Below are 12,183 nucleotides of genomic sequence, written 5' to 3'. Positions count from 1 at the left end.
ATTAATGTGCATTGCATTTTGATTTATGGTTTGTTTTCTATCTACATATCACTGTGAGTTAAGATGGCGTCAATCTAATTTGAAGCAGATAAATGCCCAGACAAAAAAAAAAAAAAAAATTTAACATTGACCCTTGTGTATGTACCTTTGGAAAGTCACTAAAATAAATCTGAATGTTTTATGTTTGTGCAGATGTTTTGTCTTTGATCAAACACAAATTATGTTTATTTAGTTTTTGTTTAGTTAGTTAGTTAGTTAGTTAGTTAGTTAGTTAGTTAGTTAGTTTCTTTGTTTGCTAGTTATAATTAAAACCTTTCCTTGCACACAAAACACACAAAAGAAAACACAATACTGAAAAAACTAAGTGAAGAAAAGACAAAGTAATACAGAAATAGTTAAAAAGACCTTATATGGAATTCTGGTAGTGCCAAGAAATATATAGAATTTGGTGGTTCTATTTTATTGATTTTTTTTAGAAAATGTGACTAGATTTGCTGTCATTTTTCTTTCTTTTTTTTTTTTTACATTAGATTTTTTTTTTTATGAATTAAATAGAACACTTTCATATTGTTTTATTATAATTGGATTAAAAAAAGTGGGTATTTAAAAAAATTTAAAACAAGCAAAAAATAAGTTTATTAAGCTTAATAAGTAAAAAGACAGAAAATCCCCAGTTTTGCAGATGGTGCAAACATTTTCTTTTTTACTGAAACTTTTGTAAATTTGCTTTAATTTACCTCAGCTGCACATGTTGATGTATAGTTTTTAAAAAGTTTGTAGCATTATGACATATCTAAAATGTTTATATACTGCATAATGCAAAAAATAAAATGCAGGCCATGTTCAAAACCCAAATGATTTTATATTCCATCCTCATTTTCTTTGGAACTGTAGTAACTGCTGTGATACCTGCACACTATACCTACATTTGGTGCCACGATTATTGAGATAGTTTGCATTTGTTGAGGAAAAACTAAATTAGATTTGGATTAAGCACTTCAGAAAACCCAGTGGAGATTTAAAAGGGTCACATTTTCTCCACTTTTTGATTATCATCTGTGAAGTGGAAACTTTGTGTTGGTTTATCATATAAAATATCAATAAACTGCATGAAAGTTTGTGATTGCAATATGTCAAAAAGTGAAAAGCTCACTGATGAGAGCCTGTGGTCAGGAAGCAGAGAGGATTGTTGTTCCAATAGATCAATAGTTTGTGCTGAATGGCTGGAGCTCAGACTCCAGAGGTTGAGATCTGGCTCTGGTGCTCTCCAGATGTTTCAAAACACCGACTCTTTTAACAACCAGCTGAAAGTGCAACACGGCAGAAACATGAGGCAACACTGCGCGCTCAAACACGGAATATTCAAGGAGTTCCTGGCTGAATTCCTGGGAACATTTGTCTTGGTGGTAAGTGGAAAAAGATTTCTATTTTCACACTTTGCAGTTATTTTTGAGGACATAGGAAACTCCTAAAGGTAATGGCGTTAATGGATTTTTCTGCAACTTGTTTTTATTTGTTTCTTCTTTGTGTGTTTGCTAGCTGTTTGGCTGCGGCTCAGTTGCTCAGACGGTCCTGAGTCGAAACACGCTGGGCGAGCCGCTCACCGTCCACATCGGCTTCTCCGTGGGCCTCATGATGGCCGTGTACGTGGCTGGAGGGGTGTCAGGTAAACCTCACGTTGCTTCGTTATTGTATTTTTCAGCTGATTTTTTCCTTTTACTCCCTACGTTTTAAGAGAAATATCTGTAGTTTATACTCCTTATATTTTCACATGTAGTTTGTTACTTCTATGATGAAAAACTAATGAGTGCCCAAAAGGTTTACTCACGTGAGAGTAGCACTACTTCAACATATTTTTACTCAACTGAAAGTAAAAAGTAGCCATCCAAGACATGACTTAAGTAAGATTAAATAAGTATTCAGTAAAAATTCTACTCAAGTACTGAGTATCTGATCAAATGATCAATCATTTAATATTAAAAAATTACATCATCAGACAGATCAGAATTTAAAGTTGGTATTTTGAAAAGGAAAATTACAATAATTCATATAAGTAACAAAACAACAAAATCAAGCAAAGTAAACTTTTCATGTATTTTAGATTTATCAAAAGTTGTTTTGTATTCTGGAAGGTGAAAATTACTTTTTACTTTTACTTGAGTAAAACAGTTCAACTTTTACTTTTACTAAAGTATTTTTCTCATAGAAGTATTTGTACTTCTACTTAAGTAGGGGGTGTGAATACTTTTGACACCTCTGCTGCTGTGGTTCATATGATCCAGGATTTTCTGGTTTCAATGGTGTTTCTCAAAGTGGGGGGTGCGACCCACTGGGGGGCCGCCACATGGCGCCAATGGGGTCCGAAAGTTGGAGGGAAGATGAAGAAAAAAATAAAATATTTACATCCCTGTCAATTAAAAATTTGTAACCAGTTTCAGTACGTTCAAAAAACAAACACAACTCTGGCTATGTCAAAAACAGAACTGCACCCATACTTAATGTTTAGATTTTATTGCCTTATATGTATGATTAATACTAAAAAGCTACATAAAATAGGCGATTGTGGTGGGAAATCTTATCTGGTGACTTAGTCAACATCAGATTAATAAAGTTGTAGCATATTACCCAATAAAAAATTTCAAACACAAAACTCATTGCCATCTAAAATCAGAAAGTCTGAGGCAGAATTTATGCTAACTTAATGTAATAATTATTGAATAGTACATAAAAGTGCGGAAGAGATATAATATTCAATGTTTCTTTACATACTTTGTAGCATTGTCTGTGGGTTTGGAAAGCGAATCCTCGGTCAGAAGATGTTGCTGTTTGGGTGGCATGGAAAAGTGATGATGACAACTTGTTAAATAATCTGGAAAGAAAAAATGTGTTATTGTCCTTGTAATTTGTCCTCTTTTAAAACAAAACTTACTAAGAGTTAAATAATGCAGCTGCTCTGTTTTGTGCTGTATCTTAACCTGGTGGCTCATGAGGCCTGGAAGCTCTGAATAATTAAACTTTATGGGTTTCTGTGCAGCCATGTGCCATCTGAACGGCTCCACAGTCAGCAGGAACGTGGCACCTCTCTGCCCAGATCCACTGGCTGAGCTCTGACCATTGATTTATCAGCACTACAGAGCAAAGCCTCTCTGGGGTCATACATAACCCTGGGCTGTAAATGTCCTGCAAACACCATTGATCAGACAGAGACCGACAGAGTCCAGTATCCGACTGAGGATTCTGGACTGAGCCGGCTTTCAGTTAAGGTGGATCCAGAAACCAAACAAACAGCTTTGGCTTAATGAGGCAGCAGCAAACATGAGGTTCAGAACAAAGAAACCACAGTTATGGCTGTTTAGGGCCATTGTAGCTGGATATAATAAAGGAGTAAATTTCTGCCAAAAGAAAATTACAGATTGAGCTCAGAATTTTAATTTTTTTTTTCCTTTTTTGAGAAAAAACATGGAAATTTAAAAACTCAACTTTAAAATGTTGAGTTTTCTAAATTTTTAAAGTAAAAAATTACCAATGTTTTTCTAAAAGATTTCTGAGATTAATCTACTTTTTTTTTTTTTTTTTTTTTTTTTTGCAAAGTTTCAATTTTTGAAGCTCAGAAATTTTCTTATTTCTAGAAAATTTCTCAGATTAACCTAAAAAAAATTCAACATTTTTTTTTAACAAATCTGCAACTTTTGGAGTTCAGAAATTTCTTTGTTTTTTCCACAAAATTTCTGAGATTAAGCTCAAATCTTCTTTTTTTCTAGCAGATCTACAACTTTTGGAGCTCAGAAATTTTCTTGTTTCTGGAAAACGTCTCAGTTAGTTCAATTCCCTACATTGAGGTTGATTGTAGTTTGTCGAAGTTGAATTTCTTATCAGTGGCCATTATTCTGTATTTTGGCTCTCAGACATGCATAATAAAAGACCTAACTGCCCAGGGGTCTGCTCCCCTTCTGCTGCTCCTCATAAATGTGACAGCCTCCCTGATAATGGAGGGGATATTAAGTCAGTCAGCCGCCCCTCGCCCGCTGCCGCCCTGCGTCACTCTGTGCTTTGTTCTGTGTCTCAGGAGGCCATGTGAACCCCGCCGTGTCTCTGGCCATGGTGATTCTGGGGAAACTAAAGATCTGGAAGTTTCCCTTTTACGTCATCGCTCAGTTTCTTGGTGCTTTTGCAGGAGCTGCAGCCGTCTTTGGATTATATTATGGTGAATGATTTGTTGTTGGTTTTTTGTTGTTGTTGTTTTTTTAACAAATTACAAAAGTTACAAAATTACAAAAGCACAAGAATGCTAAACTGATTTGATCAGCTGCAAAAGTGGATCCAGAAACCAAAACAAACAGCTTTTTCTTAATTATAATCAAGACCATAATAATGACACTGCAAAAACACAAAATCTTACCAAGTATTTTTGTTCTATTTTCAGGAGCAAATATCGTAGTACACTTGAAATAAGACAAAACTAACTTATAAGTAACTTTTCAACAAGAAATAGGAGCTTGTTGTAAGTCTATATTTAGTAAATATAAAATGCTAGTTGCATATGTGGATTTTTTTGGCTTCTATAAATTGGTAAAAATGTCTGTAAGTTAAATAATCTGCCAGTAGAAATAGTCCTTCTTATCAATATTTAAGAATTATTTACTTTAAACAAGATTCTGTATTTTGTTGAAAAGTTAGTTTGGTTTTATTTCAAGTGTAATAAAATTTTTACACTAGAAATTAGATAAAAAAATATTTTGTAAGATGTTGTGTTTTTGCAGTGTAAACCAGTATAATATTCCTATATTATAGATCATGTCTTACTTTTCCATCAATATTACGGAATTATTTACTTAACATAACCTCCAATATTTTGCTGAAAAGTTACTTGTAACTTAGTTTTGTCTTACTTAAAATGCACTACAATATTTGCACCAAAAATACTTGCTTTTTTGCAGTGTCAAAATATAAAATTACATTTTTTTATAGCTTTTTTTTAACAGAACTGGGGTGAGGAATATTTTAGCTGCCTGTTCCTCTCTGTAGGATCCAAATAGATGCTCCTGCGTGGTTAAAAACGTCTCTTTGTCTTCATCACAGACGCTTTCATGGACTTCACCAGCGGTATTCTGTCGGTGACAGGAATCAATGCGACAGGTCACATTTTTGCCTCCTACCCTGCCAGACACCTGTCAGTCCTCGGCGGCTTCATCGATCAGGTTGGTTCTGGTCGCTCCGACCGAAAAGACCTCACATCCGCTCCCCAACGCAGCTTCAATTTGCCGTTTAAACCCTACAAAGTCTGGCAAATGCGGTTAATGCAGCATTGATCGCCCCGTATAGTCTGAGAACGGACCCTCTTCCTGCTCGGTTTGGGTCTGATGACCCATTTCCTGGCATCCACTGGCCCGAGTTACCACCGTTTTCGGTCAGTTAGTTAATGTGTTGATTTGAAAAGTAGCACACTTAAAACTAATAACATAAAGATATCAGCATGTGTGTGTTATTTAGTATGTAAATAAGCAAATTACTCATAATTAGCCACAACTAATCTTTGATATGTGCTGGATATTTATCAATTGTTTTCAGAGGGATACATTATGTACATTAAAGGTGACCTGTTATGCTCCTGACCTGGTTAGGATACGTTTATGGGCTACACAAAACGTCTTCACTACATTTTTTGCCAAAATCATTCTTAGAAAATTATTTTGAGCTCCTTTAAGAATGAGTTGTTTTGGGCCTCTGTCACTTTAAATCCAAATAAGCTGCTGCTGGCCCCGGCCTCCAACTCAACGTTTACAAATGACCACAAACAGATGCACAATTAACCCTCCCGACCCCACTAAGAGACAAGGGTGAACAGAAAATGGATGGATGGATGCAAAATTATACAAGCTTACAGCTTTGAAAAGCAAAAGTAGAGCCTCCTGCAAAGCCAACATGAATACAAGTGGTTTCTAGATTGTAAGTCAACAGAAAAATACTTGTCTTTTCCAGCAGCCAATGTGCAGCGCATGCAGCAGTAAAACCAGCTGTCCAAACATGCTGGGACTCCACTTTGGTTGCTAGGTAACGGGTTGCTGAAGGTTTTTGAAGCGGTTCATTAACTTATTGACAAAAACTGGCTGGGTGGGGTTTTTTTTTAGGCACTTGAGTTGTTTTTAGGAGCAATGGAAAACTAAATAGAAGTACAAAAATGTGCAAAATGTGAACTTTGCATAATAGGTCCCCTTTAAAAACAGAAGTGACTTGAGACAAAGGGATTCATGTAGCGTTTGACGATATGAAGTTTGGATTTTACCGCAATATTTTGTGGTACTATTGTGATAACACTGAAGATTATGATAAAGAATCTTAAAATAAGTAATAAAAATCTATTTATTACTTATTTTTAGGTAACTGTATGTGACTGCATGGCACAGCGTTCATATCGCCACAAACACAAACATTGTTCTTCAAAAATAATCCCATTTAGAACTGCACTGTAAGAAAATATAATTTACGGTAAAATACCAGCAGCTGTGGGTGCCAAAATTTTACAGTAAAAATAGAGTAAACCTATATTTATATGGTAAAATTGCTGCAGTTTTGCCATATATCTGCAGCAATTATATGGTAAAACTTCCGGTAATTTTTACCGTAAATTAGAGATGTTTTCTTTGGGGGTTTTTTACAGTGTGGCTTCTTTAGGACATCACTTATTAAAAAACAGTGTGACTTATATTACAAATATAAGATTTACATAAGAAATAGTGGAGAAAACAGCAGAAACGGCAGGTTTTGTTTTGCCTTTTTTTTTCATAATAAATGATAAACAATTCAATAAATTCCCACACCTAAGTGTAAAGTGTGTTTAAATATGTTATGGGGTTTATGATAAGTGCTAATATGCTAAAGATTGTTCTAGAAGAAAGGCTTTGTAGACTTCAGTTAAACAGCAAAGGGTTAGTTTAAGCTCTCACGTACTGAATGAGAGGTGACTAATAAAGAGCTGCTGCGCCCCCTGCAGGTGGTGGGGACAGGTATGCTGGTTCTCTGTATTCTGGCGATCATTGACGGTGGGAACATTGGCGCTCCTAAAGGCGTGGAGCCGCTGGCCATCGGTCTGATTATCATGGCCATCGGCGTCTCCATGGGACTGAACTGTGGCTACCCTCTGAACCCCGCCAGAGACCTGGGACCCCGGCTGTTCACGGCGGTGGCCGGGTGGGGCATGGAGGTCTTCAGGTAACTAAAACAGAGCAGATGTTTTCTGCATGTACTTTTCCCTGATATTATTTTATTTTTTATTTTTTTTTCATCAGATTTAACACAAAAACTGTTAATCTAGAGAAAACCAACCAGGAAATGAATGTTACCTTAAGAAAACCCATTGAGAAATTTTCTTATCTCAAGAAAACTATTTGGAAATGCACTTGATATCTTGAGAAAACTATTTGCTTTCCTCAAAATGACAAGACCGGTTATCTGGAGAAAACCATTTGGAAATGTATTAATTATAAAAAATAAAAATAAAAAACTTTTGGAAAGTTACTTGTTATCTCAAGAAACCATTTAGAAATTTATTAATTATTTTTTCAAAAAAACATTTGTAAATTTACTCACTGCGAGAAAACTATTGGGAAATTTACTCATTATTTTGTGTTGTTTCGAGAAAGAAAAGTGGAAATTTACTTATTAAAAAAACGTGGGAAAAATCTGCTTTTGGCTTACATTGTAACTTGTAAATATGTGTATAAACAGATAAATATAAAATAAACATCATGTGTACCTAGCATGTGTCGTGTTAAACAAATATTTACCGTGTTTGACCAGGTTTTTAATTTAAACGGTAATGGAAAAATCTGAAGACCGTCCGTCATTTTGACGGGTTACACACACCTGACCAACTGATGCATTTGAACCTGAAGACATTTTCTTAACTTTACACACAGAGAACATCACAGATATGACTAAAATCAAATAACTTTTAAAAATCGGATCTGAATATCGTCTCTAGCCATCTAGGAGCTGAGCACTGAAAAGTTCATGATGGGATTTTATTTGACCTCGACAATCAAAACAAAAACATAAAAGTTTATCTCTGGTGCCTCATTGCTTCTGAAGCTTTTAAAAGCTCATGTCTTCATTCAGATTTCCATGAGCTATTTTGTTACATAATGTCACATGTACCCACTGCAGTCAGCCAACATTTATCCATCCATCGACTTTTCTGATTCTGTTTTTGTGGCTGGCAGCACTGGAGGCTACTGGTGGTGGATCCCAGTGGCGGGGCCCATGGTGGGAGGCGTGGTGGCGGCCGTCCTCTACTTCCTGCTCATCGAGCTGCACCACCCCCATGACGAGGATGAGAAGGCCCACGAGGTGGAGGAAGAGGAGGAGGAAGAGGAGGAGGACGACGATGACAGCAGTCTTAAGGACAAATACGAGATGATCGCCATGAGCTAAAACATTCAGTGCAGCAGTCATGACAGAGCTTCTGCAGTTCCTGCTTGGGAAGAGTATGGAGCTAAATTGGGGCCATAAAGTTTGCTCAATTTTCCTTTTTTTTTTTTTTTTTTTTTTTTTTTAATAAAAAATAAATTAATTGAAAACTTATTTTGAAACCAAAAAACAAGTTTGAAACTGAAGAAAAAAAGATTTTACAATTAGTTTTGAACTTTTTTTCAGTTTCAGTTTATAAAAAAATTGAGCAAACCTTATATGTGTGTGTATGGAACACATGGAGCTGAATGGAGCTCCGTTTATATGGAGATAAATTTCGGCCATAAAGTTTGCTCAATTTTTTTGCTCCAAAACTGAGAAACAAAACTCAAACTCAAAACTGGTTTTGATACTGAAAAATGTTTGGACCCGAAGAGAAAGATCTGAAACTGAAAAAAGAATCTTAAAGGAGTTTTGAAGTTTTTTTCAGTTTCAAATCTTTTTTTGGTTTCATCATTACTTTTCAGTTTCTGTTTTTGTTTTTGTTTGTTTCAGTTTCAAAACAAAAATAAAATTGAGCAAACTTAATGGGCCCAAGTTAGCTCTATTTGTTCCATACACATGGAGCTAAATGGAGCTCCAAATATATGGAGCTCAATTGGAGCCATAAAGTTTGCTCAATCTTTTTTTTCCTTTTTTTTTTTTCTTCGAAATTGAGAAACAAAACTCAAACTGAAAACTGGTTTTGATGCTGAAAAAAAGTTTGGACCTGAAGAGAAAGATCTGAAACTGAAAAAAAAATCTGAAAAGTAGTTTTGAACTTTTATCAGTTTCGAATCTTTCTTTTAGTTTCATCATCATTTTTCAGTTAAAAAGAAAAACATGGACCAAACTTTATGTACTTCATAAAACTCCATATCCATGGAGCTAAATTGCAGCCATTAAGTTTGCTCAATCTGATTTTATTTGTTTTGTAACTGTATGTCTCATCATTGACAGTTAAGTCGTGTTTTTTTTGTAAATACAATTGAATATTTTTAGCATAAGTCATTAATGCTGAGCTTCCTTTTAGCTTCTTTACCATTACCCTCAGTGATTGTGACAATTATTTGCTTATATTAACTTTAAGTTTTTCTTCCATGTTTAACAATTTCTTTTGTACATCATTATTTTTCCTGGTTGTTACTTTTTGCATTTGTTGCACTCAGCACAGTTTGTCTAAATTAAAGTTTACACAAATAAGTTCTCATGAGAAATTTTAAGTCAGTTTACCATTTGTTCAATCATGCAATTTTTATGCAAATTTGAATTTAATTGGGGCCTGCTATGCAAAGCAATGGCAGGAACCTGTTGTTATGCACCTGTTACCGTTAATGCGGCTCGACCCGCTGAATGCATCCCTACAAAAGTGGTATCAAAACATGTAACTTGATCACGGCATTGGAGCTTTTATTTCTGGTGGGATTCTGAGTTAATATGGCGACAAAAAAGCAACAAACGCTTTTTGCACTAAGGACCTCACCAGCTGCTCCATTGTTGTGTATGGGGACAGACTGGTTGAGTCGTCACAGCTGCCAGTTGATGGCGGACAATTAATTACTATGGCAACGGAGCCAGCAACAGCTCAGACAGTCCGTCCGGTGCGTGACTCGTGATTGGTTGAGAGAGGAGGAGGAAGAAGGACAGCAGAACGTGACGGAGGGTGGGACGAGGGACAAGAAGTGAAGAAAACACTCAAAGGAGTTAAAAAACTGGACAAAAGTACAGAGGAGGAGGAGATTCGGGAGACTTGGAGGAGCACACAGATCGGCGGACACACATGCGCCAACGGGGTAATCACAATGCACTGTAATGTGTAATGTGTTTTGAGGCAGTTGACCAAAATCCCGGACGATTTTTAAATTACCCCCGGACATTTTTTTAGGTCTGAAAAGTAGGACATGTCCGGGAAAAAGAGGACGTCTGGTCACCCTAGAATTATCACAAACATTTAACAAGAAATGTAATTTTGCTAAATCTTTTATTTAAACACAGAATCAGATTATAAAATCATTGCTTTGCCCTTTAAGGAAATATTGGACTGAAACTGTTGCTTTGGCTGCTTATTCACACTGATGTAGCAGCCAGTAACTTCAGCAGAACATCAATATTGATGATCAATAATAAACCACTCTTTGCTTCACGTGCATTCCTGCAAAATCTGGCCTGCAATAATCCCGTTTGTTACATAACTAAACCCACTCAGAAAGTAAAGTTAATGAAAAATACATGTAATAGAGCCAATCAGAAATGTATCAAAAACACTGAAACAAGCAACTATGAAGCTAAAAGAAACAAATTACAAAAACAAACTAAAAATCAGTAAATAAACTTAGTGAATATAACACTTCACGTTTTCTGCTGCAAAGCGTCCAACTAAACATTTTCATTAAAATAAGAGCTCCCTCTTCTGTCCATGTCTATGTACTGCACCCACTGGGGTGAACAAGGTTAGTATCACCAACAAAAAAGCTGAAAAGAAATTAGAAGAACATCAATCAACGAGACAAAATCTAAGTTTCTCCAATTGTTTCACCCTTTTTTATGAAACTATACCTACTTGCAGCTTAATTAACTCAAGGATAATGTGTGAAATATTTGGCGGAGTTGAGTAACGACCTTATTAACAGTTAAACATCAGTTAATATTATCTATTAACAGATTCTGTTTTATCCAGAGTTTCGTTTTCTCTTGTTACAAGCGTTGCGCGACTCCCATATATTACAGCCAATATGAATTATTGATTCAGCAGCAGTGAACTTCAGAGAGGCATGGACGGCTGTGCCAGGAGTTTCTGGGTTTACAACAAATTGAATAAAAGGTTTAATGTGTCCAGAAAACCTTATGAAAATAACATCCCTCTGCAAAAACACAAAATCTTATTTTGTCTAGTTTCTAGGTCAGATATCTCAGTACACTTGAAATTAGACAAAACTAACTTTTAAGTAACATTTTTAAAAAGGCATAACAGCTTATTTAGATTCAATAATTCCTTAACGTTGATGAAAAAAAAAACTTTCACTGGCAGATTATTTTTATTTATAACAAGACTATTTTCTCATGTTATAAGTGAAATAATCCGCCACTGGAACAAAACTTTATTTTATCAATATTGATGAATGATTTACTTAAAACAAGCTTCTATATCTTGCTGAAAAGATACTTGTAAGTCAGTTTTGTCTTAATTCAAGTGTACAAAGATATTTGCACCAGAAATAAAAAGAAGTACTTTTTTTTATAAATTATAAAGTTATAATATGGAAAAAAATGTCAGTTTCACTGGCAGATTATTTCCCTTATAACTAGTACTTTTTCATCAATATTAAGTAATTAATCAATCTAAAAAAGCTCATATTTCTTGTTAAAATAATTAAGTGTAAGTTAGTTTTGTCTTATTTCATGCGTACAACAATACTTTGCACTAGAAATTAAACCAAAATTTGGTACGAACCTTATGTACTTAACTTTGCTGCTCATAATTTATATTAATTAAATAACAGTACGTTTAGAAGTCTGATAAGGGATTTGTAGAGGTTGCAGAAAAATTTTAAGACAACCATTATCAATAAGTGGAAGACATTTAACAAAAAACAAAATCTCCAGGTAAGTTTCTCCTGAAAGCTACAAAATTACAAAAAATTAAAATGTCACCAGAAAGATATTGCTCGAGTTTAACTTTCAATATGTACAAGGATGATTTAATTGTTCCATATAAATAAGAATAAAATTCACATAATC

The 12,183-nt window shown here is 35.1% G+C and overlaps 1 protein-coding gene across 2 annotated transcripts; it reads left to right on the top strand.

The window, feature by feature from the left end:
* The first annotated feature begins 614 nt into the window (after nt 1-614).
* On the top strand, nt 615-9,608 carry LOC122835828 (aquaporin-9-like). 2 transcript variants are annotated; one of them, XM_044125222.1, is made up of 6 exons: nt 615-1,406; nt 1,540-1,666; nt 4,067-4,204; nt 5,080-5,198; nt 6,992-7,209; nt 8,220-9,608. In XM_044125222.1, exons 1-6 carry the CDS (start codon nt 1,110-1,112, stop codon nt 8,428-8,430), a joined length of 1,110 nt encoding a protein of 369 aa, XP_043981157.1. In that variant the 5' UTR covers nt 615-1,109; the 3' UTR covers nt 8,431-9,608. The 2 variants fall into 2 exon arrangements, with proteins under 2 accessions (XP_043981157.1, XP_043981158.1); XM_044125223.1 differs by lacking the exon at nt 4,067-4,204.
* Nucleotides 9,609-12,183: the final 2,575 nt, after the last annotated feature.

The sequence above is a fragment of the Gambusia affinis genome, linkage group LG08 (assembly GCF_019740435.1).
Source record: "Gambusia affinis linkage group LG08, SWU_Gaff_1.0, whole genome shotgun sequence".
NCBI lineage: Eukaryota > Metazoa > Chordata > Actinopteri > Cyprinodontiformes > Poeciliidae > Gambusia > Gambusia affinis.
The sequence above is the reverse complement of the archived record's forward strand: the minus strand, read 5'-3'. Positions and strand labels throughout refer to the sequence as shown.

Bases quoted from the DNA above. Each gene is read 5' to 3' on its own strand.
- LOC122835828 (XM_044125222.1), top strand. From the start codon at position 1,110: ATGAAAGTTTGTGATTGCAATATGTCAAAAAGTGAAAAGCTCACTGAT. The intron at 1,407-1,539 runs GTAAGTGGAAAA...TGTGTTTGCTAG, and splicing joins TGGGAACATTTGTCTTGGTG to CTGTTTGGCTGCGGCTCAGT. The intron at 4,205-5,079 runs GTGAATGATTTG...TCTTCATCACAG, and splicing joins CGTCTTTGGATTATATTATG to ACGCTTTCATGGACTTCACC.